Raw genomic sequence first — 27,060 nt, 5'->3', positions numbered from 1 at the left:
AGGGAATGGGACACCTCATATTTGAAGGAGATCTTAATGTCTGGATGGATTTTCGACCTATACAGGCAGTCTAAAAGTCAAGGGGGGACAGGAATCTCAGAAACAAGTGAGTACCGCTCTCAATACTGCCATGGAGCTATACGGGCAGAGATACATATGGCGCCACCTTCATCCACAGAAGAGGAGGTTTAACTACTATTCTGCCCCACATGGAACCGCAACGAGAATAGACTACCTCTACATTTAAAGGGATCTCGCTTTGGGATCAGCAATTCACCCAATTAGTTGGTCTGACCATGACATGGTGTCCGTTGAAATTGGTTGGAGCGATCTCTGCCCTAGGAATTCTAAATGGAGGTGTAATGAGACTCTGTGGAAGGACCCTTTATTCAAAGAAGAAATGGAGAGAGGTATCAAATAATTCTTCAATATTAATGACACAGGGTTAGTGCGTAAGGGAACTGTCTGGGATGTTGCCAAGGCCACGTGGAGGGGCATGGTGATTAATGAGGGGGCTCGTAAGAAGAGGGAATGTACCCTTATTGAGAATGGGTTGCGGATGGCGATACAAACCCTGGAGAGGCTCCCACAGTCCACCAGTAACACAGCAGATCGTATTATGAAGGCAAGGGTAGCCAGGGAGTAATTAAGACTGCTGGAGGAAGGGAAAACACTTTGCAACTTGCAATTTCTGAAGCAGAAATTTTACAAAAATTGTGTTAAGGCGGATGTTCTTGTCGCAAGGCTACGGGGACAAAGGGCAGAAAGATGGGTTGGGGAGATAGAGGTAAGGGACAAGAGGACGGAAGTTTCAGCAGATGGGATCCACAAGGCCTTTGCCTTGTTTTATGAGGGGTTACATAGGAGCAAAGAGACCGCCACAGCGGAGATTAAGAACTATGTAGAGTAGGGGGGCGTGGCTAACTGCCATGTAGAGCGGACGTGTCTCCTGTGAGCTCCACGCCGATGCGCCATCATAAGCTGTTTATATATATTTCAACTTGCTCTGAAAACCTGCAAGTTGCACCACCCTGCTCGAAACAAAAGTCAGAGAAAATACCGAATCCAAAACGCACCTCCTCCGAGACGTCGATTAGCTCCAACAAAGGGTCAAAAACTTGCAAGACAGAGCAGGCGGAGGGGAGAGCTTGCCGGAATAATATTCGTCTCCTCGGGCTGCCGGAGGGTTCCGAGGGCTCTGACCCCACTAACTACGTAGAGAATCTCCTGCTACAGGAGGTGGGAGCTGGGAAACTCTCCCAAGGCTTCACCATTGAAAGGGCAAATAGATCCCTCGCTAAGAAACCTCCACCGGGGGCCCCACCCAGGCTGGTGATAGCAAAAGTCCTCAATTACAGGGATCGAGAAGTAATCCTGGCATTTTCCCGAGCAGGTGGTCAAATCAAAAGGGACTCCGCTAAAATTGCCATCTACCCTGATTACACCTTTCAGGTTCAAATGAACAGAGCCCAGTTTATACACATGAAGGCCAGATTGAAAGCCGCCGGGCTGCGTTATATGCTCCTGTATCCATCAAGACTTAAAGTGCTGCACAATAACAAGGCGCACCTGTTCGACACTCCGGCAAAGGCCAGACACTGGATGGACGGACTGCAAATACGTTTCTCCCGCCACATTGATGGGAATTGTGCGTTCTCTGCCCACCGCTGGTGGGCGACCTGAGCTTCCATACAGCTGAATGGATCCTTCGTACGGAGACACTGGAGTCAAGGTTCACTCCTGCCCCTAGAAAGTTTCTTCCTTTTTGGGTGTATATACCCACCCGTAGGGCACCTGGTGGACCAATGTACGGTCCTACGGAGCAGAAACGGGATTTTCATAACGAGGGTGACCTCGCTGGGCTAGTTATATGTTTGAGTTTTTTGCAGTTACAGGGGAGGGGTGGGAATCAGGGAGTTACTGTTAAAGTTGGGAACTACAAACTGAAAATACTGAGACTAAGGGAGCACTCTATATGCAATGCAGCACTCACGAGACCCCGAGTTCTGCTCGCCCCATGTGACCGCCCACCTAACACCTATGGCTGACACAGTAAAGATCGTTACTTGGAACGTCAGAGGCCTGAATAGCTTTGTCAAACAACGACGCGTCCAATCATACTTGAAGAGATGCAAGGTTGGAATCGCCTTGCTACAAGAGACTCGCCTAACTGCCAAAAAACTAGATGCCCTGGCCAAAACTTGGCGTGGCACCCTAGTGGGTTCCGCTTACTCCTCCTATGCCAGAGGGGTCCTGATTTGGATTGCCCCTTCGGTCCCCTTCAGGCTTACTGGTACTAAATTGGACAACGAGGGGAGGATGGTTGTGGCTTGTGGCTCTATCGAGGGCAAGGAGTTATTGTCATGATCTCTGCTTCCAAAGGGTCAGGATTTACCCAACTCCCTTGGAAGCAGACCCATAACCCCGGTTCCGGGTGCCGGCCAGTCCCAATTGGGACCTTTTGGACCCTGTCCTGGCGCCAGTGGCACCAGGCTCATAAATATGCCCAGTCCCAGCGCTGGAAGTGCCAGGCTCATAATGCTTGGGTGGACTTACCTGCAGCAGACCATGCTGCTTACTTACCTGCCAGTTGAGCCCCTGATCCTCTTCTGTTTGGGACTACTTTTCCTGTTGGGTGGGGCAGGAGCCACTCCCTAGGTTCAGAACACTGGAACTCTTCTGGAAAGCAGGAACTCTTTTCTTACCTAGGCGAGGCCGTGGAAGGAGACACCTAAGCACTACAGGAGGCTATTTAAACCACACCCGATGGATGAATCTTGCTTTGCGTTATTCTGCATTCTTTGCAGCAGAACGCTCACCGTGTCTTCTGATCCTGTGCCTAAGGGAACAAAGGCTTACCATCCTGGAATCCAGTCTTCAGCAGCACCTATAAAGACAAAGAAAGAACAGGTTAGCACTACGGTCTTCAGTGGCAGCGCATCTCTTACCTGGTACAGCGGCTGTCACCAACGCCTCGCGCTGCATTCCGGCATCTGAAAGACAAAGGCTTACCGACTCTTCGCACGCTCAGGAGGTCTTCGCGCTGCATTCCGGCATCTGAAAGACAAAAGCTTACCGGCTCTTCGCACGCTCCGGAGACCTTGAACTCAGCATCCCGCATCTGAAAGACAAAAGAAGGTGCGTTTAGAGACATTGGGCAACTTTACTACTCACGTGCCATCACTCCTTCCCACGCCGAAATCAGTGGGTATCCCAGCACCCTCCAGCTTCTCTAAAGCTCCGAACTTGTACCTGCAAGGTAAAAGAGACAGTTAGTGCGCATTGTGAAGCAGGCAACAAGCGCTCACTTACGTGCTTCCAAGCGCTTCTATTCCTCACGCGGGTTCGATCCTCAACTCTCTTCAGCCCGCCATCCGCCATCGCCGGAACCCTGCAAAACAAGAGGTATCATTACAAAAGAACTTTACATAAGTCAAAAGCCATACTCACGTGCTCCTCGGCACCGCTCCACAGCAGCCACGCCTTACGCACTTAAAGACTTTTAAGACATTTGACGTGCCCAGAACTTACTGTTCGTGCAGTAAACGACGGACAGCAGTCCTCTGAGGTCAAGAGGCCTGCACCCTTATCCAGTGAAGAAACTGGTTACGGCACCGTGCCCCCGAGGCAGATGGAGAGCTCGGCGTTCACCTACCTAAGGTGAGATCGTTAACCTTTGGGGTCCTACAGGGGAAGAGAAAGGGAAGAGGAGAGAGGCACCCAATAACCCCAGTTCATTAATCCCATATTTTCTATCTGCAGACATCTTACTCTCCGAGTCAGACACACAGTGCACAGAGGTCCAGCCCGAGGAACCAACCGTGTGTTACACATCACCTTTGAAGACACAGCATTCACCCAGTCAAGACCGGCGCCTCTGTGGGAATCAGGTGAGCGTTACAGAACGCAAAGCCCACCGCAAAACTCCCACCCAGGCGCTATGGAAACCTCGGATACCGACCAGCTAGCCCAGTTACTTGGGGAACTAAGAGCAGAAGTGCATGCAGCCCGCCAGGGAACGAATGCTCTAAGAAGGGAACTGATTATTTCCAAGGAGCGAACAGATGATCTCGCTAGACGATTGCTACAGTCACAAGCCGGACAAACTCAGTTGCCCGCATCAGGGGCAAATCATCCTTCAACATCCTCTACGAACCCAGTGCAGATCAACCTACCCGGGAATGTGCCTCTGGCTCCGCCCGAACGATTTTCTGGTGACCCAAAGAGGTTTGCAGTATTCATTAATCAGTGCCGCTTGCACTTCTTATGCCGGCCAGCAGCCTTCCCAACAGATCAAGCTAAGGTAGCTTTCGTGCTTTCGTACCTCAGTGGCAGTGCGGCAGATTGGTCGATCCCTCTAGTTAATCAGGATGATCCGGTTCTCCATGATTTTCAAGCTTTTCAGCTCAGCATGGAAAAACTGTTCGCAAGACATTCACTGGGGCAGGCCTTGGAAAATGAGCTCCTTTCATTACGACAGGGTAATCAAGACCTTTTGGCTTATATTGCGTCTTTCAACAGACTGATAGTGGAAACCCAATGGCCTCAGGACAAAATGATTACGCTGTTTTATAGAGGTCTACGCGGAGAGCTCAAAGATGTGTTAGCCCAAGTAGTGAATCCCCCGCAAGACTGCTCGGACTATATTGACTTAGTCGTTCAAATAGACCACAGACTACAGAACAGGAAGGCCGATCGTTCCAAGTTTGATGCTCGAGTGTTTTCCAAACCACCGACTCCTACCAAAGGAGCAGACTCCGGGGAACCCATGCAAATAGGGGGCCTGAAAGGACCACTAACCCAAAAGGAGCGGGAAAGGAGAAAACAGCTGCAATTATGCCTCTATTGCGGAAACTCGGGGCACTTTCTTCGAGACTGTCCAGTGAAACCAGCCAAGAAGGCAGTAGGAGCTGCAGTTACCAGGGTCACAAACTCTGAGCAGGGAAACGACCTCGCCCGACAAGAATAGAGGTCCTCTTGCCGAGCGTTAAAACCAGTTCCGTGACCTCGCATTTCGTGATACCTATGGTCCTCATTAGCCCTGATAATCCGGATCGATTACATGCGATTGAAGCTTACGTCGACAGCGGTGCCATCGGCAATTATGTGGATCATGAAATGGTATTGAGGATGAATCTAACTCTTTGTCCAAAGGCTGTAAAGGACGTCATTACTACGGTGGATGGTACGGAGATAGCTTCCGGACCAGTAACGCATGCCACCCAAGAAGTGACGTTAGTAAGTCAAGATGGACACTATGAGAAGATTGTGTTCGATGTGATCAAGGCCCCTCAGTTCCAGATTATTCTAGGAATTCCTTGGTTAGAGAAGCACAATCCTCAGATCAATTGGCGAGCAAGAACGGTTCAGTTTCCAGAATGTGTCTCCATTTGTTACCCTCGACCTGATGTTGCACTGGCAGCAATTTCTTCGGAGGTTCCCCAGTTACCTCCCGAATACCTAGAATTCCAAGATGTCTTCCGGAAGGATCAAGCTAACTCTCTACCTCCTCATAGGTCTTATGACTGTCAGATAGACCTGATACCTGGATCTACCCCTCCTTGTAGTAGAATTTATGCCCTCACCGAGCCTGAGAATCTTCACCTCCGACAATACCTGGATCAATACCTAGCGAATGGGTTTATCCGTCCTTCCAAGTCCCCTGCTTCCTCAGCTTTGTTCTTCGTTCCAAAAAAAGAAGGGGACCTTAGAACTTGTATAGATTATCGCGCCCTGAACCAGATCACCGTTAAGAATAGATATCCGTTACCTTTGATCCCTGAACTCCTGGACCAAGTCAGAAAAGCATGCATATATACCAAGCTGGATCTTAGAGGAGCCTACCACTTGCTACGAGTAAAAGAGGGCGATGAATGGAAGACGGCTTTCCGCACCAAGTATGGGCTATTTGAATATCAGGTCATGCCCTTCGGACTTTGCAATGCCCCGGCCGCCTTTCAATATTTTATGAACGACGTCCTCAGAGAGCTCATAGATGTGTGTGTCGTTGTCTATATTGACGACATCCTCGTTTATTCTTCATCGGAAACTGAACATCGGAAACACGTGAAAATGGTCCTCGAGAGGTTGCGTCAACACAAACTTTTCGCTAAGTTGGAAAAATGTGTTTTCAACGTGACTGAAGTTGAATTCTTGGGATTCATATTATCACCTAGCGGAGTGCGTATGGATTCAAAGAAGGTCGATGCAATTCTCAAGTGGCCTTCGCCCTCCTCCGTAAAAGGTGTTCAAAGCATGTTAGGCTTCGCTAACTTTTACCACAGGTTTGTCCCCGAATTCTCTCGAATAGTCCAGCCCATCACCGCCCTGTTAAAGAAAAACAAACGTTTTGAATGGTCTACCGAGGCGGAACAAGCTTTCCAGAATTTGAAGACTAAATTTATCTCTGCACCGATCTTAAAACATCCTCGCCCAGAACTCCCCTACATTGTTGAAACTGATGCTTCGAGTCTTGCCATGGGAGCAGTTTTATCACAAAAGGATCCAGTAACCAATCAGTTGCATCACGTGGCATTTTGGTCCCGCAAATTCTCGCCTCCTGAAATCAATTACACTATTACTGATAAGGAACTTCTGGCTATCAAGTCCGCCTTTAAGGCTTGGCGGCATTATCTTCTGGGGGCCCGACACACCGTTACTGTGATCACAGATCACCGTAACCTGCAATATTTGAAAACCGCGAAAGCTCAATCCTCTAGGCAACTCCGTTGGGCACTATTCTTTGCCGAGTTTGACTTCATAATTACCTACCGACCTGGTACGAAAAACGGTAAAGCTGACGCCCTTTCTCGGATGGGAGTGGAAGAACACTTGACCAATCCTAAACCTGTACCTATCATTCCCGAACAAAGAATTCTGGGTGTAATCACCACACAATCCATTGAAGAAGTTAAGGATAAAGCCAGGAAACTGGTAACTCCAGCAGACATACAGAATTGGCATCTGCAGGGAAAGGACTTTACGGTGAAGGACAATCTATTGTATTTCCAAGAACGGTTATACCTGCCCAGCACAGATTTACAGAATAAGGTAATCGCCTGTTATCACGATTCTTTAATGGAAGGACATCCCGGTATGGCCAAAACCTCAGAAAAGATCAAGCGCTACTTCTGGTGGCCGTCTTGGAAAAAAGATATCAGAGACATGTCCTGTGGAGTATGCGCCCAAAACAAGAGTCAAAAGGAAAAACCAGCCGGCCTCTTACACCCTATTGACATCTCACCTTGCCCTTGGCATACGCTTTCTATGGACTTCATCACCGATCTACCTCCATGCTCCGGATACAATACAATCTTAGTAATCGTGGACCTATTCTCCAAGATGGCGCACTTCATTCCACTCAAAGGCTTACCATCAGCAGCAACTCTGGCCCATGAATTTCTCGAAAACATCGTCCGACTGCACGGTTTTCCTTCGATTCTAATTTCGGATCGAGGAAGTCAATTTATTTCTCATTTTTGGCGAAGTTGCTGTCGGTCGGCTCAAATCGATGTGAGACTTTTGACCAGCCACCACACCCAAACCGACGGACAAACCGAGAGGACCAATCAAACTCTGGAACAGTATTTACGCTGCATGCTGCAACAAACTGAAAAAACTTGGAAAGATATCCTTTGGATAGCCGAATATGCCTACAATAACTCTGTCCACTCGGGAACCGGGAAGCCCCCGTTCTTTCTTTTATACGGTAGTCACCCTCGAACCTCGGATTTGGATCCACTCCAAGATCTTGGAACACCAGCAGTAGACCACCTGCATTCTACAATCGCCCAAGCCTTTAAGGAAGCCGTTTCTCACCTTCAAAGGGCTAAAGAACAATACAAGAAAGGAGCAGAACAACATCGGAAGGAAGCCCCCCAATATCAAGTAGGAGATCAAGTCTGGTTATCCACCAAATATCTACCTCTAAAAGGACCACGCACATTCAACCCAAGATACCTTGGTCCCTATTCAATCACTACCATAGTAAATCCGGTAGCGGTCAAGTTGGACTTGCCCCCTCACATGAAGATACACCCGGTCTTCCACGTCTCTCTACTAAAACCTGTGCAACCTAAAACCCGACTAACTAAATCTCCAAAACCTATCCTAGTTGATGGAGAACTCGAGTTTGAAGTCAAAAGAATCCTGGATTCTAAGATCTCCAAATCTAAACTATTTTACCTGATTGACTGGAAAGGTTATGGCCCCCAAGAAAGGTCCTGGGAACCTGCAGAATATGTCCACGCGCCTCGTCTAATCAAAAGATTTCATCGAACATTTCCTAACAAGCCCAAACCCCCGGAGAAGCCCGGTTTGGGAGGGGCCTTGAGGGGGGTGCTGTCATGATCTCTGCTTCCAAAGGGTCAGGATTTACCCAACTCCCTTGGAAGCAGACCCATAATCCCGGTTCCGGGTGCCGGCCAGTCCCAATTGGGCCCTTTTGGACCCTGTCCTGGCACCAGTGGCACCAGGCTCATAAATATGCCCAGTCCCAGCACTGGAAGCGCCGGGCTCATAATGCTTGGGTGGACTTACCTGCAGCAGACCATGCTGCTTACTTACCTGCCAGTTGAGCCCCTGATCCTCTTCTGTTTGGGACTACTTTTCCTGTTGGGTGGGGCAGGAGCCACTCCCTAGGTTCAGAACACTGGAAGTCTTCTGGAAAGCAGGAACTCTTTTCTTACCTAGGCGAGGCCGTGGAAGGAGACATCTAAGCACTACAGGAGGCTATTTAAACCACACCCGATGGATGAATCTTGCTTTGCGTTATTCTGCATTCTCTGCAGCAGAACGCTCACCGTGTCTTCTGATCCTGTGCCTAAGGGAACAAAGGCTTACCATCCTGGAATCCAGTCTTCAGCAGCACCTATAAAGACAAAGAAAGAACAGGTTAGCACTACGGTCTTCAGTGGCAGCACATCTCTTACCTGGTCCAGCGGCTGTCACCAACGCCTCGCGCTGCATTCCGGCATCTGAAAGACAAAGGCTTACCGACTCTTCGCACGCTCCGGAGGTCTTCGCGCTGCATTTCGGCATCTGAAAGACAAAAGCTTACCGGCTCTTCGCACGCTCCGGAGGCCTTGAACTCAGCATCCCGCATCTGAAAGACAAAAGAAGGTGCGTTTAGAGACATTGGGCAACTTTACTACTCACGTGCCATCACTCCTTCCCACGCCGAAATCAGTGGGTATCCCAGCACCCTTCAGCTTCTCTAAAGCTCCGAACTTGTACCTGCAAGGTAAAAGAGACAGTGCGCATTGTGAAGCAGGCAACAAGCGCTCACTTACGTGCTTCCAAGCGCTTCTATTCCTCACGCGGGTTCGATCCTCAACTCTCTTCAGCCCGCCATCCGCCATCGCCGGAACCCTGCAAAACAAGAGGTATCATTACAAAAGAACTTTACATAAGTCAAAAGCCATACTCACGTGCTCCTCGGCACCGCTCCACAGCAGCCACGCCTTACGCACTTAAAGACTTTTAAGACATTTGAAGTGCCCAGAACTTACCGTGCGTGCAGTAAACGACGGACAGCAGTCCTCTGAGGTCAAGAGGCCTGCACCCTTATCCAGTGAAGAAACTGGTTACGGCACCCTGCCCCCGAGGCAGATGGAGAGCTCGGCGTTCACCTACCTAAGGTGAGATCGTTAACCTTTGGGGTCCTACAGGAGAAGAGAAAGGTAAGAGGAGAGAGGCACCCAATAACCCCAGTTCATTAATCCCATATTTTCTATCTGCAGACATCTTACTCTCCGAGTCAGACACACAGTGCACAGAGGTCCAGCCCGAGGAACCAACCGTGTGTTACACATCACCTTTGAAGACACGGCATTCACCCAGTCAAGACCGGCGCCTCTGCGGGAATCAGGTGAGCGTTACAGTTATGTCTGGTCAGTACTTACGCACCCAACCACGATGCGACTGTCTTCTTCCATTCCCTTTATACACGACTCACCCCATATATGGACAGAATCATGGTATGGGGGGGCGACCATAACTGCACCCTTGACCCTCTACTGGATAGATCCGACAACAAACACGATCGCCCCTCCCCCCCGGCCAAAATACTTTCCAAATTAGTCCAACAGTTGCAACTCAGTGACCTTTGGAGGGATCAGCACCCGGAACAACGCAAATATTCCTTCTACTCCCCACCACATGCCGTACATACCAGACTAGATTATATTTTCCTTAGCCAAACATAGCAGTCTATATTTGTTGACGCGCACTATTTGCCGAGGGTACTGACCACTTTCCCCTGTTGGTCACCTGGGAGGTGTTCCCGCCAAAACCCCCTATACCTACATGGAGATTGAGAGCCGAAGCCTTACTTGATACCGCATTGAGAGAACACATAAGGGATAGTACTGAAGAATACTGGCAGAACAACCTGCATAGCGTCAAATACATGAGCACGACCTGGGAGGCATATAAGGTGGTTGTGAGGGGAGAGATGATCGCAGCAGCAGGGGGTGCTCAGCGATCCATCACAACCTTGCTGGAGCACGCTGAGAGGGACCCGAGTATCCTCGAAGGCAGGGTTGACCCATCCCCTGATGATTTACATAGAATTACCGAACTTAGACAAACCTGCCTAACGCATTGGGAAGCCCTAGGTAAATTGAGCTACGCTAAGCACACAGAAAGAATCCATGCCCTGGGGGACAAGCCGGAGAAGCTCTTAGCCTGGCTCTATAAAAGGGAAACCCCCATGCCACCCATTTGCCACATACTTACACCAGATGGCACCGCCGTGCATACCCAACAGGAAATTAATTCGGTTTTCTCTAACTTCTATCGCAACCTGTACTCTGAGACCCCACCCCCTTCTGACACAGGGATCGAAGACGTCATCGACTTGCCTAAACTAGACTCGCATATGGCTGAGACCCTTGATGAGTCCATCACTCCCGATGAGGTCAGGGTAGTAATTAGATCGCTACCAGCTGGCAAAACCCTGGGCTCGGATGGCCTCCGCGGGGAGTTCTATAAAACCTATGAGGAAACACTCGCCCCCATATTAGCCCAGGTCTATAACGAGGCCTTTGAGCGTGGCGCCCTCCCGGACTCCCTGAGCGAGGCCGTGATAATACCCTTGCTGAAACCAGGGAGGGACGGGACGGATTGTGGTTCATACAGGCCCCTCTCTATGCTAAACGTAGACTGCAAGATCCTCACTGCCCTGCTTGCCAATAGACTGCGTAGGGTGATCCCGCGGTTGATTCACCAAGACCAAACCGGATATGTCCCCGGACGATCCATCACCGAGAACCTATGTAGGTTACATCACGTCATTTACAGTACCATGGGAAGACCACAGAAACTTGCAGTGGCATCACTAGACGCCAGGGCTGCCCTCTGTCCCCCATGTTGTACATCATTGCCGCGGAACCAGTGGCAGCCTACCTGAGACAGAAATACGGAGATGGGGGCATTAAGATAGATGGAACGACTCACCTCGTCTCTATGTACGCTGATGACACTCTTTTGTACCTGCAAGACCCTGAATACCTCCTGCCCTACATTTTAGAAACCCTGGACGGCTTTCACAAGCACACCGGGATCCAGATCAATAGGAGCAAATCTTGCCTCTACCCCCTAACTGCACTACACAGTGAAGATTACGGATCTCTCCCCCCTCTAGACCTCGAATGGCAGGTGACATCTTTCAAATACTTGGGGATAACTATACACCGAAACCCCGGTACGGAACATATTCTCAATACCGTTAAGGCCAAAGACTCTCTCATGAAATCCATTGAATTTTGGGGTCGGCTCCCGCTTTCGGTGGCCGGGAGGGCGGGTCTCCTTAAGATGGTCGCCCTTCCCCGCCTATTGCATAACTTCACTAATATCCCCTTCAACACCCCGCCCTCGTTCTTTAAAGTCCTCAACAAACTCTGTAGGGGCTTCCTCTGGCAGGGAGGTAGACACAGGGTGGCATTGGAGACTCTCCAGAGACCATACGAGAGGGGCAGACTGAAGATCCCCAATTTCGAACTTTACTTCCTTGCTAGCCAGATGAGACACGTTGTGCAGTGGATGGCCGATGAGAAGACAACAGACACTCGCCTTCTCCAACCGGCCCTCCCCCAGCTGCTGCTGAGAGACTTGCTGTGGACCAGTAGGGGTGCCCTAGACCATTGCCCTTACCTCGTTAAGCTAGGGATCCGGCTTTGGAAAAGGGCCTGCAGGCTAGTCGGGTCTGAAGATCCGAACTCCCCACAGATCCCCATTGCAGCACTCATGACTAATCATTCCTGGGGGCAACTTGAGACTCGTACACAATGGGAGCCCTTCAGGGTGGCCACTCTGGGGGACCTGATCCAAGAACGAGAAATCTTAACCTTCCCGGATCTCTGCGACGCCACGGGCCTCCCGCAGGGCAATTTCTGTTGCACAGAGTGGTCATACAGGCCTTGAATGACAGATGGCCGGTTGAGTTCGACCAGACTGAGGAGAACGAATGTATCGAAACGATACTGAACGCTGCTGAGGGGGGCCATAAAACCTCACGTATCTACGAGGCCCTACTGTGGGGCTCCACCAAGGACGACCTCAAATGCAGGAACAAATGGGAGACAGAATTAAGCCTTGTTTTTGAAGACAAAGACTTGGGTTATATAACCCACTACCATAAAAAAATCTCCCGAAACGCCCGCTTACAGCTCATCCAACTGTATATCATTCATAGAGCGTACCTCACCCCGGAAGTTATATCAAGATTCACCGGTGCTGGCACCCAACTACGCCCCAAATGCAGCGAGCCCGGGGCTGGTATGGCCCACATGTTCTGGGGATGCCAAGTGATTAGGGAGTTCTGGTCACAAGTGAAGGAAAGAGTGGCCGGTGCAGACATTGAAATTGAAGTGGACGAACCTGCGGCATGCATCCTGGGCAGGTATAGGCGTAGCAGGAAGAATAAACCCCTAAATAAGCTCAGAGACCTTATATATATATAACGGGTAAAAGACGCATAGCCATGGGGTGGAAGAGCCCCAGAGGGCCGCTCATGCCCCTATGGTGGGGAGATCTTTCAAAGGGGATTACAGCTGAAACCGCGGCATGGGAGACGGTGATCCAAGTGCAGAGACTAGACTCCAGCAAGGAGCTACATCGTTGGGTGGCCTTAACAGTACCTCTGCTCCATCCCGAGTTGCAGGAGAGTGAGCCGAACGGGGAAGGCGACCCAGACTTGGGCACGGACTCGTGAGAAACAATGAACTAACCGTGGTCTTGGAGGGGGAGGGGAGGGTGGAGGGGGAGTTGGGGCTTTTGTTTCAATACGCTTAATCTATTACCAATGATACCAGTTCTGTTATTTTATCTTATGAAACCAATAAAATATATAAAAATAAATAACTATGTAGAGTAGTCCTGTCTCCCACTGTTAACGAGGGAAGAATCTGGAATTCTAGATGCGTCAATCAAGGGAGAAGAGATTAAGCGTGCGATAGGGCACATTTGGCTTGGGAAAGCACCAGGCGAAGACGGTTTCTCCCCAGGGTTTTATAAATCCTTTTTACCAGCTCTACTCCCCTTCCTCATAACGCTCTTCAATGACATCATGTAGACAGGAAGGGCTCCAGACTCATTTGTCCAGACCCTCATCTCAGCGATACCAAAGGAGGGCAGGGACCCCAGATTCTGTGGCTCATATTGCCCAAATTTCCCTTCTAAACATAGATGCAAAGAAAGATACATGCCAGGGTTCTGGCGGCTATGTTAGAGGGACACCTACCCAGATTAGCTCACTCTGGCCAGGGAGCGCACACCATGAGAAAAACATTGCATTTGATAAATGAGGCTCGAGAATGGCAGGATGATCCCACTCTCCTTTCTGTTGATGCTGAGAAGGCCTTTGTTAGGGTGAAGTGGGCCTTCCTAGAAGCAGCATTTTTTTGGGGGTAGGCAAGAGACTTGAGGGGCCTAATAGCGAATCTACATGTGTGGCAGTGAACGGGGGTATTCTTGGTGGTACGGTTTGGGCAGAGGGATGAGACAAGATTGCCCACTTTCTCCGGTTCTCTTCGTGCTTTCATTGGAACCTCTAGCCCACAGGCAGAGAGAAGATGGGAAAATAGAGGGATTTGAGGTGGGAGGGAAGATGTACAAAATGGATTGTATGTGGGCGACATGCTACTGCATGTGCTTAACCCGCTGAGCTGATCAAAGAATAAGGCCATATGTCGGGTTTCAAAATTAACAAGGGCAAGTCAGTGCTTTTTCCCCTTGATGGAAAGAGGGACGACAATCTTGAACATTTGTCACCCCCGAGCATGAAAGTCACCCTGGGCACGATTCGGTACTTGGATATCAATGTCACGAGAGAGCTTGAGGGGTTGTATGAAGCAAATTTCCCCCCTGATGATTGAAATGGAGAAAGATCTAAAGAAATGTAACATGCTGACTATCTCATGGATAGGGCGCCGAAACAGGCTTAAAATTGTGGTTCTTGCTAGGATTTTATACATGTTCCAAATGCTCCCAATTCAGATGCCCAACCTCTGCTTCAAAATTATTAAAGGAACCCTTTTACAGTTCCTGTGGCAAGGGAAAAAGCCCAGGGTTTCGAGTGTGGTCTAAGTCTCCCTAAGGACTGTGGGGTTTCTGGATATACAGTTGTACTACAAGGCTGCTCAGCTTACAGCTCTGATTCCGCACCTGAGAATGTGAGAATGCAGGGAGATCTGCAATGGGTGGGATTAGATTACCTCCATCTACAACCAGCCATGGTGGGAGAATGGTTGTGGGTCCCCAGAGGAAAGTTATTGCGCAGGATACGGTAACACCCCATTCTAGGCACTGTTTGGAGTAGCTGGTGACATGGAGCAGGGTTGGGTGGCGTTACATCATGGCCCTCACCTATGGACGCCTTTGTTTCCCGTGAGTCAGAGTTGCCATAACAAGCCCGTAAAGGTTTCAAACATGGTACGAGGCTGGGCTAGAAAGTATTGGGCAATTGTGGAGAGACTGGAGGTTCATCTCAATAGTTGAGCTAGGGTGGGCGGTGGGCGCTGCTGCACACACACACTTGATAGCTGGCTAGCTATCGAGCTCCGCTCCGGACAAAATCCTTATTTGTAAAACATCCTATTTTGGAGCCACCCAGAGAATCAACTCAGCTCTATGCCAGCTTGTGAAGTGCTGAAGATCTCCCGGCGAAAAAATCAAAGAAATCCGATGACATTTGGCCGAGATATCCATGTAGTAAAGACTGAGCGAAGATGAGGGAGAGCGGAAGCCGGCCGCGGGTTCCATGAGGAGGCTACTTTAACCCGCAGACGGAGCTATACTTTTAGGCCGTGCTGAGGGAAGAGCCCAGAAGGTTGCCAACCCGCACAGAGACCTCCCCACCTCGTGCGGTGAACCCACGAGAACACTCCTGAGCCCCCATGTGTAGAGGCTGTGCTGAGCGGGCTTGGTGATATTCTGAGGAGCTGAAGCGGCAGACGGAACCCAGCTGGAAAGAGCGTCCATCCTAATACCCGCTGCAGGTGTAACCGTGGTTGCCCCACACACGGCCTGTACAGAAGCGGGCAGGCAGTTGCCATCTGTCTGGTCGAGACGCCATTGGCCACATCTGCGCTGCTGACCCCTCCCCATTGAGACACACCTGATGGCCAGAGTGACCGCTGAGGCAGCAACCGACAGAGGATCGGACCCGGCTACTCGCTCTCAACTTACTGAAAGACTCGCTTCGGCCCCAACGCTGACCGTGGACCCAGAGGGAGGCACATCCCAGCGGAGATCCAACAACGCGGAGGCAGAAGGCCGATATCTCATCCCCTACATGTAACTTGGGGCGGCCTGCTACAAGCTACTACAGGGCCATTTGCGTGACGACTGTTGGGCCCACGGGGTGGCCCGTACTCTGCGCAACACACAGGCAGATTCTTTCAGCCCAGACCGGGAGCGGGAACCCTGCGCCACATGACCCGAACTTGATCCTTTTATTGAGAAGGGGACATTATCGCGCTGCGATATTCCGGTAAACCAACCTCTGTGTCACCATATACGGTTTGAGCACGGAGATTGATCATATATAGGGGACTTATAGGTGTGCCTTGACTGCCTCATGCGACCTCCAGAATTGCACACAAATTGATTAATATGTGGGAGGCCACAGTCCGTCCCTGTCCCCGAGCCGAGGAAACTTCAGGAAGATTATAAAACCTTGTGCTTTGATATTTGCGGGGCAACTTTCACCCAAATATGGCCAAGTACTGTTAATTGGCAATACTGCCACGCCCGACACCTGAAATTGGTTCTGCGTGAGTGGAAGACAGTCGCACGCATATATTACGAACACAGTAGAAATAGGGTGGTTTACTGCCCAGACCTCTGCATTGGTCTACGAACTCTGGCACTTACTGGCCATGTGGGCCCGTGGCGCATGAGACGGCAAGCTGCTCTGAAGTGAGTGGCCCTTCCCGCGCTGACTGTCAATGCTACCTGGCCCTGATAGCACAGCGCTCGAGACACGGTGGGGACACGCTGGCGTTCATGGACATACGTTGGTGCAAAACACAGTGATGCTATGCAACGTGCTCCGAGCCAAATAAAAGGGAGGCATGGATGTGGAACATTGGGCACATACCGTTGCTTGATCAACTGATGCAACGCATATAACTGGACGCGGGAGAGCACAAGCCATCATTTTAAACTGCATGCACTGGAGGAGGCACAATATAAAACAATACGCAGCCTACCCTTGGCTGCCCTACATACAACACGTCGGCTGTACATACTGTTAGGAACTCAGTGGGAAGCCAAACAAGAGATACTGCGCATGAACCACATGAATATATCCGATAGATGTATCATGGTCGGACGAATTGCTACCCCTCACGCTGCAGACAATGTTGCCTAAACAAAACAAGCCACAACCTGAATTCCTAAGCGTCGATACGTGGTCAAGGCATTAGACCTACGCTGATTCATCCTGTGGACACTGAAGACACCGCGCTGACACCATCAATCTTGGGGGATACATAGGATCCCACGCCTGTGATATAATTCCATGCCCCGACATCTTGGTACTCAATGCTCGTTTGGGTGGCAGAGTGGCTTCTGAAGAGGCGATTTATCCTGATGATACCACAGCGAACGTGGTAAGGAGAAGCCCCAACAATATGCCAATACACAATTAATCTCGTCACGACAAGTATTCAACCACTGGGCACGTTTCCACTACTGTATCCTGGATCTCCCCCATCGCGCAGTGTGTTGAACAACACAAACACTGCAAACCTTCAACAATGACAAAGGGCTCTGGCACCAGGAAGAAAGGTCCAATGGACTTGTTCACATACACTCAACCTTCAACCGCATTGGTGCTAGCTGCCAGTGACCCTCCGACAACGTCCACAAATACTTACAGAGGACCATCTTCTCGCCACCATGCAGAGCGGATTCCTATCAGTTAACGTAAAACTAGATGACCTTGTCTCCACAATTGGGCCACTCCAAGCGCGGCTGGATAAGGAAGGCGCCCTCTGGGTATAAAATCAATAACTCCAAATCTGAATTATTTCTTCTCACACCCGCTACTAAATGCCTACCGTATATTAGCGGATTTAAATGGTCTCCTGTACGAGTCAGCGATTTGGGCATAATTGTGTCCAGAGAGAAACATACACTGTATGCAGACAACCATGAAGCCCTCTTGCAAACACTGACTATCATACTCCAGTTGTGGGGCGCTAAGCTCCCCATCTCCTTATACAGCCGTGTGGCACTTCTTAAAATGGTTATTCTCTCCCAAACTACTGTACTATTTACAAAATATCCCCCTCTGGACAGGCAGAATTTTGTTTACAAAGCTACAATCCTCAGCCACTTCATTCGTATGGGTAGAGGGGGATGCAAGAATGATGCAAATTGGTGGAACCATACTCGAGTGGTGGCATTGCTGCACCAGACTTCGAACTTTACTATTTGACGGCTCAGGCCCAATTCGCCAAACACTGGTTCGACCCTGATGACACAGGCCCACATATCCCTATAGAACAATAAGCAGGTTCCCTAACCGACCTCAGGTCTGTCATTTTTAGCCCCGGTCATAAGGACTCTTGCAAGTTTGATCCCGTCAGCACTACCGCTCACGCATGGTCCAAGATATACAGTAGAATTGGGGTGGACATGCCGTATGACCTTGAGGTCCCGCTATGGCACTTCCCTGGTATCTCCCCCACATTTGACGGGGCATTGCAGAGGACACGGGCCCCCGACAAGCAGCTAAAAATGCGGGACATGTTTCCAGAGGGTACTTATGTGAGCTTGAGGGACTTTGTGAACACTGTTGGGGGTGGACAGCTTAAAGTGCTTCAGTATCACCGCATGAGGGCTGTGTATGCTGCAAGGTGGCTAACGTTTCCTGGAGAGCACACTACACATGAGTACATACGTGCAGTAACAACAGCAAGTGGGGTAAAGAAGGGGGTTTCTAATTTATACACCCTAGTGCAAACGCATTCCAAGTCCCTGAATACTATGAAAATGGCACAGGAGACTGACTTGGGTGTAACGCTAAGCGAGGAAGAACGGCTCAGATGTTGCCAACTGACAAAAGCTGTGTCTTTAAATGCTGGCCTACGCCTGATCCAGTTCAAAATTCTAAATCAGCTCCATTACACCCCAGACAAAATAGCCAAGTTTACGGTGACCTTCTACGGGGAGTGTTTGAAATGTGGCAAACTGAATGCAAACGCTTTCCATATGTAGTGGGCATGTTCATTGATAACTGGATTCTGGGGTTCCGTTGCAGAGATCCTTGAAAAGATAACATCAATCCGGGCATCACTGTCCCCCTTGAAATATTTGCTCTGAGACATCGGCACACCAAGCGTTTGTTTAATGTGGCTTGTGTTGTTGCAAAGCGTTGTATATTGAAATGTTGGAAAGCCACAAATGCTCCATGAATTGACGATTTCTTTCGTGAAATTACATTTGTTAACGAATGTGAAGAGCAATATGTACTCACTATGCCTGTAACTAGCCACCCTAAAGACGTTTGGGCACCTTTCAGAGACTACCTGTGTGATATGCTATCTGAAAGTGACATTTCTTCATCCTCCACGCCATGATTTACTGTCGTTCTCTTCTTTTGTATGACACTGCACTCATGTTGCATTGACGTTGATATGCTTGTATGTGCTGGTATTGAAGTGATTCTCAATTAAATTAAGTTTCTTTTTTTTTTTTTAAATAGTTGAGCTAGAGGAGACACTCTCAGTCTTCCTGTACTTACAACTGAAGGGGGCACTAATGAGTGAGGCTTGGAAAGAAAAGTTACAAAGGGAGCTTCCGCCCCTCAAAAAGATCTTCGATATAGCTTCAGACTCCAGGGGATTGATTGGTGCACTATAAAGGGCTCTAGTGGATACGAGAAGGGGTGCCATTGATGGATTGAGGCTGCGTTGGGTGGGAGACCTGGGGATGGACCTTAACCCTCAAATATGGCAGAGAATGTGCCGTGGGGCTCACAGACATATCTTCTGTAAATACAAATGACATGAAATCATGTTATTGCACAGGTGGCCATATGATCCGGTTAGACTTTCAAAAATATATCAGTCTGTGAGTCCAATGTGCTGGCATGAGTGCGGATCAAAGGCCGATTATTGGCATATGTGGTGGTAGGTTGTGACAGTCCAGTCCTATTGGGATGAAGTTTTGAGCTGGATTAGGGAACTGGATAGGACCACGAGAGTTAAAACGCAGATGCTGATTCTGATTGGGCTAAGGGAAGTGGGGGGGGGGATACATTAGATTGCCGAAAATGTTCCTCAAGTTACTTCTCGCAGGGAGGGCATGCCTGGCAACACAGTGGAAGAGGCAGGTGCCCCCCGGAAAGATAGAATGGGTCAACACGGCCCGAAATTTGTATGTATTGGAACGCTTAACGGCAGAGATCCATGGAGATCCCGGATCAATGGAATGGATGGACTTCTGTGGTAAATAGGTCTAACGGGGGTGATGGGAACCCAACCCGGTGCCTGGTGGAATGCAACCAGAATGCCCTGAGTGTCCCCTGGGATGGGAACTGACACTTTCAAGAAGGCCATAAATTGATGCAGAGGACATTGACCCTATCAAGGTATGACAAGTGAATATGAGCAGATTAATGCCATTCAGAGGTAGATATGTGGTTAGGGGGGTGGGGGTAGATTTAAGGGTGAGGGGAGGTGCGAGGGGGTACAGAGTGAAGACTATAATTTAATTTGGTGGGTACTGCAGGGGTGTTTATCAGCATGTGGTGGATTCTCTGTAATTGAAGTGAACTGTGTTTCTTTTGCTTTGTCTGAAAAATTAATAAAGTTGAAATAAAAAAAGGGGGGGGCCCAGACTGCAAGTACATTCTGAAAAAAAAGTTGACAGGCATTTGGTCAGGGCCAGGCACCTTACCGGTTCTTTGGGATATTGAAGCATCTGTTACTTCAGCCTCTGAAAAAACGATTGTGATTTCTACATTGAAAGCTAGCTCAAAATCATTATGACTTGCAGGTTCATAAAGTGCTTGGAAATGTTTAAGTCTCAATCCTGTCTCTAGACATCTCGTGACCGCTCTACAGTGTTCATCTTATGACGCAGTCTTTTCATAGTCTAGTGTACTCGCTCCTTCACACACACACGTTAGTCTCATCTAGATGCCAAGAGTATTTCTCCCCCCTCAGAGACCTTGTCAGGCAGCTGATGGATGATCTTCGAACAGCCCAGTCCTCAGGACATCTGGGCTTCACCTTCTTCACGCTGATGTTCCTTGCGGTGTGCCCTCTGCTTTGTATCGGAAAGAGATTATAATGGAAAATTGTCAGCAGGCAAGCTTGTTCCAGATAACAGTTTTCCAATGGGATGTCTATGATTATTTCAATTCTGAACATTTCTAAAACGAAATTTTCTAGATGAAAATATTCATGAACATCACCCAGCAGCACAATGCCGCTCTGTGATCCCCGCCCCTGAAAACCCTTATTTACCTTTTGGTGGCACACTTTGCTGTGTGCCGCCGACTCCCTGTCTCCCTGCCATTTCCCTTCACTTACGTGGATGGGAACCGCCGCTGCAGTGTCCTTTTTCTTTTTTTAAAAAACTTTATTCTATCGGAAGCGGGGCACACTCCTACAAACCCCCGCTCCCCTTGTTCGCTATAATGGCACTGTATGGTACATTTGTTCGAAATTTTCAGTTGTTTGAAAGTTTCCCACATTAGAAATTCGAATACACCATTCGTTTGGTTTTATTCAAACAATTCTAAGGATACCCTTCCTATCACCTCAGGCATCAGCGAGTAGCACATGTCTTTCCTCCTATTCTGGGCCTTGTACTGCTTTCACCAGCCCTTCTTATAGACCTGGTGTAGTGGGCGTCTTTGTAAGCCAGCCAAGGATTGGTCATTCCCTTGGTTGGCCCGTCTGGTTCTAGTAATTGTCCAAGTCTCAACTGGGCTCTTAAATGGGTCTTGATACCATTACTATTCACTTCATAGTAGGTATGAGGTAAACTGGCTTCATTATCCTTTATGGCTGGCTACGCATCTTTAAAAACATACCATGCAATCGGCGCCCCCTTGGAATTACCACCCTGTGTGTTTTGTTTGCGGTTCCCCGGTGTCCCATGACTTGGAATCTTTATTCTTCTCTGGTACGCAGGTATGTTGCATCTGTGAAGCGGTGCAGTTATGGTTTAAGTCTGTTATGTGAACTCTCTAATTCAGTGACTAGGATTGGTGGGACCTATAGTTCCATTACACTGGTTGAGATTCTGTTGTTCGCAGATTGAAAAATGTAATACCACATCTTCGAGGTGTGACGAGCCCAGGGATTCCAGCTCCATTCACCTTCTGAGAGGCACATCAGGTAACAGCCATGCCAATCCCCTGTGGCTGGGTCCACTCATAGGTGAAGATGTGGAGTGGCCCTTAGTCGCCACAGTTCCCAATCACAGTGTGACATATATTCAAACCTTTGTTCCCCACCCAATCACTGGGTAGCTGCCACAAGCATGCATCTTCTCTGGTTCCTCTTTCAGGAGTTGATTCAGACTCAACTAGACACCATTCACATGCAGGTCCTAAAATGTTCTAGCAACTATAGCCTTTGCTTTCCGAGTCAGGCAGTAGGTATGCATATCCAAACTCACTCTTCTAGGAACAATCTTTGTCCATTGAACACTGCACGAAATTAAAAAAGTGGTTCCCTGTAGTACAAAAGCCTGTTCCACAATATACTCAGACCAAGGCTTTCAGAAATCAATGGAACCCACAAAGAGTGTTTCCAGTAGAGAGATGGTGTGGTATATGTCCCCTGATTTTGAATGGTACAGAGGTGAAGAACATTGGTGAAAAAAAGGGTTGCAGAGATTTTCTCTGCTTATGGCATTCTGCTCACTCATGACATATGTAATTTTCCAAGGGTCTTCTCCATTCTGATACCTGTTAAATGTTTTGAATTCCAAATACTTGAGCTGTTTTTCTTGCCAAAACCAAGCATAAGATAGTAAACAACATCCACTATTGTTACAATGTAACCTGAAAATACTGATCTGCCCAACATTTTTGCTTGGATGCCACCTTTTTTCCCCGTTGATCACTAGAATGAGGAAATGTACAAATATGTCTCTGCTGTGTGTGGTGACCTATCAAAAGTCAAGAAAAGAGCCTGACTGCGAAGTGAACAGTTGTGATTATCAGTCCTGCTTGTTCAGTAGGTCCAAGGCAAAAGGTAAGAATTGGGGGTCTTACTGTTATGTCTACTGAACAATACTACTAGCCTGCAATGAAATGAAAACTTACCATTTCATGTCAACAGCTTTGCCACACAGCGGGAAGAATATTCTGAGTCCTTTTCTGTTGTTAAGGAGAGCATCAAGGTGAGCACGCAATAAGCTGTAGACAGAAAACAAAGCCAATCAAACAATGTCATAATGAAGCAAATAACTTTCATAAGGCAGCTCTTTATTACTCCAAAGCAGATACATCCACGTATACGGCTATTTAAATTATTTAGCAATGCACAGATTTATATAGATTTTTAGAATTATTACACTTTCAGGAGAAACACATTCCATCCCATATCACACTTGACTACCTTTAACAATGCATAACTGTTTTTTTTTTAGTTTTTTAGTTTTTTTTATTTAAAAGAATATCATTTTATATATAGTTTTACAAAAAGGAAAACTTTTACAAACATGATTTATAAAAAACCTTACTTCGCAAATTCGAACATTGTTCTTTAAAATGTCCACTTAACAGAGAAAAAGAAATTTGAAGATTAGAATTTTGATTTCAGTTCAATTCATCAACCATTCCCTTATACAAAATGAAATTTTGCAATGCTAGTGAAAAAGGGAGAAAAAATTTAATAATTTCCTTATAATTTGTTCCTTTGAACATGCTTTTTTTCATCACCAACAACATGATTGGCCTGTCCCAAACATACCATGAAAATTCAGTAGAAATGACCTTAAGAGCCATAGATTTAGCTTGAAGTTGTAGGAATAACATTTACACTTTCCAAGACCTTTTCGATTATACCCAACAAGTGAGTTAACGAGATGACAAGTGCCATACTCCCCCCATACATACAACTGTCCCATAGAGAAGTTTTTGAAATATCGGTATCTTTAGGAGCAAGTTTCCCCAAGTAATTTTTTCTGTCTTGTTCAAAATATATACAATCAACTACAAGATGTTTCAGAGTTTCAATGGTGTCATAATCACAAAACCTACATTCTTGATTAGAATAAACACCTTTGAAAATACGCCACTGGTAAATCCTTTCGAGGGTGTGATATTGATTTAGCTTGAACCTTAAATATGCTCTACGTATTTTACTTGATGGACATAACACCAGATATGAAGATCTTAGTTCCCTTCTAAATGGCCTTCTTGCATATTCCACATATAGCTGATAGGAATTATTACAATCTAGAGTGGTTGACCAATCCCGATCAAAAAGATTCCTTTTGACTTTGGGAAGCTTCAAAGTTAAGTCTGAAATCGTGCAGTCACAATCGTCCAGAGTGTGATTCATTTGATTAACAAATACACACATAGATTTTAATTTAGACGATACAGCAAGCCCATGTAAGCCCTCATACAATGAATTCTTGTAAGGGGCCATAATATCAGCATAACAAGATAGTTTTCTCCAAACCCATCTGGCTGCTAGGGAAAGCAGACCCAGTTTGTGTCCAATTATAGAATTTGGAACAGATATTGTTAGCCCCAATACACTTTTCCAAACATTGCCTTGGATTTGATTTAATATAACCCCTACATCAAGAAGACACATATCCAACCCGTATAAAAGGATTGGTTCCACTTTCAGCAGGTAGAATTCAATCAATGGTTGCAATGAGAATTCGCAGAGTGTTCTTAGCATGATCTTCATCATCGAGACTAGAGGACGGACCTTCATCTTTAAATATGTTTGCCAAAATTTAAGAGAGTATTGGACATTTAGGGGATACCCCAGATAACGAATTGAATTTTCACATTCTATAACAATTCCATTTAATTGCCACTTATACGATTTAATTCTTCTAAAATTTCAGAATACCACAATTTGAGATTTAGAAGAGTTTGGTGATAAATTGTGGGATGCTGCATATTTAGCAAATCGGTCCAGTTTTAGTTGTAGTCCACTAGGAGTGCAATCAAACAGTAACATATCGTCTGCGAAACATAAGCAAGAGATTTTCAGTTCCCCTAATTTTACAGGAAACATGCCAGATTCATTCCATAACATGTCCATATCACAAAGATATAGGTTAAACAGTGTGGCGGCCATATTGCATACCTGCTTAACTCCTGTCATTGTCAAAATGGAAGCTGTAAGAAAGCCATCTCTGTTTACCCTTATTTGATATGACGTGTGATTATGTAGCATTGCAACCAATTAAATCATTCTTTTGGGGAAGCCAAGTTTTAGGAGTTTAGACCATAATACCTCTCTTATTACTGAATGGAACGCGCAACTCATGTCAAGTGCTGCCATATAGACGGCACCAGAATCTGATGTTTTGGTTTGAGCAAAGATGTGTGAGATTATGAGAGCATTTAGCGAGGTCCCCATATACTTGCGAAACCCCGTTTGAAACTTTGAAAAAATATTCTTGGTATCAATAAAGTTTTGGAGACATTTAAGTAGAATAATCGAAAAGACCTTTTCCGAGGCATCCATTAATGCAATTGGCCTAAAGTTCGAAGGTAGTTTGGGATTACCTTTCTTATATAAGGAATGATTATGGCATTAAGCCAGGATTTCGGAATACTGTTAGTAGATAGAATAGATGCAAATTTAGTGTAAAGAATAGCACCCCAAAAATATGGATCATCTTTTAAAATACATGCAGGCAGACCATCAGGCCCAGCAGCTTTGGAATAATTGAGCGAATTAATGGCATCCACAATTTCATTCAAGGAGAAAAAAAGATGATCCTTGCAGTTATACTCAAGTATTCCAGAGTTGTACTTGTTATATTGCGCGGGCAAATTGTATTTACTTTAAAAAAAGTCAATCCAAGTACTTGAGGCAATTGGAGAGGCAAAGTCATGTAGCTGTGCCCCTTTTTTATTGTTTAGTATTAACCAAATGTTCCTGGTGTCATGAGTGATAAGGTACTTAATCATTTTCTGATTAGCTGATAGCTTCACATGAAACTTTATTGATTTTATTTTTTGCCTACAGTCATTTGTGATCCTTTTTTTTGTGAGATAATAAGAAGCGAATTGCAGGTGGATTTGCATTAAAGCACGAAGAGATCGATTTGTGTCCCTCTTAGCCACTGCTATTTCCAGATTATGTCCATTTTCTTTAGTTGAATTAAAAGATTAAATTTTTTGGATTAGGTATTCAATATGTTTTTTAATTATAAGAGAATTCCATTCTTCTCTTCTTCGTGCATTCAGAAGCAAATTGACATTATTATCCACGCGAATCACATCTCTATGAACTAAATAGGTAAGCTCTCTACACATTTTGGGAGACCATCCAACAGAATTCTGTGTGCGATGGAGGGTCACCAATCCCAACGCTGCATCTTTATTTAAAGATGTCAAATCACATCTTATACTTGTGCTTATTGGAAAGTGGTCACTCGTCGTTAAATTATGGATTAGTACGTTGTTTACCAAAGGTGTACATATCGATGAAACAAAAAATAATCAATATATGAGTAGTGCATCCCCCTCTTCCAAGTTCCTTTATGGTCGCCAGTCTGGTATTCCAACACTTGAATATTCCAATCTTTAAAATAGGAGACCCAACACTTCCCCATACTTTCTGAGACACCAGAAGAGGGCTTACATTTGTGCAGTAGCTTAGAGGATGGTGATAGACATACTGCGTTAAAATCACCCCCAATAACAATCGTGTAATTGGGGTTTCTAACCATAGCCTCCTCAAGTAACACATCCATATTATCCAGTGCAGCCTCAATCGATAAATTAGCAGGATTATGATACACACATACAAGTAGCAATACACAGGACAATACACCTGAAAAGAGGGACTCTACTGCCAACAATCCATGTTTCGCATACATAACCTTTGATTTATGATTCAGGGCATTATTGATAAGTATACCAATGCATCCAAGCGGACGACCAGTTACACCTTTCACGGCTGGTACACAAAAGTTGGAAAAACCTTCAATATTCAAAACATTCATACACATAGTTTCCTGTAGGAATATAATTGAGTGAGAAACCATTGATGCATGGTGGGTGGACCAGTTCCCTTAATTCCTTTTCCCAAAAAAATTCCAGGATAGTAATTTAAGATTCTGTACATTTTGAACTATGACATTAATTGTCTATTGTTTGTTTTGCTTGGTAGAGAAATCAAGAATAGAGGGCATTAAAGGATAGTTCCGGGACTTTTTTTTTATTGTTCCTATGGTTCGGCCATGTGTTTTTAAGCATAAATCGGTAGATCGTAGAAAACTTTCCTATGGACCTTACCCGACTTTTCGTCCATTAACGCACTCGAAAACATCCGCCATTTTATGATAATCCTCTCACTTGCCGCATCGCCCTGGCTCACCTGCTTT

The 27,060-nt window shown here is 46.8% G+C and overlaps 1 protein-coding gene across 4 annotated transcripts in view; it reads right to left on the bottom strand.

The window, feature by feature from the left end:
* Window positions 1–27,060, bottom strand: part of TPMT (thiopurine S-methyltransferase) — a 1,030,391-nt gene that overhangs the window by 638,848 nt on the left and 364,483 nt on the right. For all 4 annotated transcript variants that reach the window (XM_069613591.1, XM_069613590.1, XM_069613588.1 and 1 more), the window contains one exon: window positions 22,796–22,888. In XM_069613591.1, the coding sequence (XP_069469692.1) occupies window positions 22,796–22,888 (93 nt within the window). The remainder of the gene's footprint in view (window positions 1–22,795; window positions 22,889–27,060) is intronic.

This window comes from Ambystoma mexicanum, chromosome 5p (assembly GCF_040938575.1).
Source record: "Ambystoma mexicanum isolate Mex_15411 chromosome 5p, UKY_AmexF1_1, whole genome shotgun sequence".
Classification (NCBI taxonomy): Eukaryota; Metazoa; Chordata; class Amphibia; order Caudata; family Ambystomatidae; genus Ambystoma; species Ambystoma mexicanum.
This window is presented reverse-complemented; position numbering and strand designations above follow the sequence as displayed.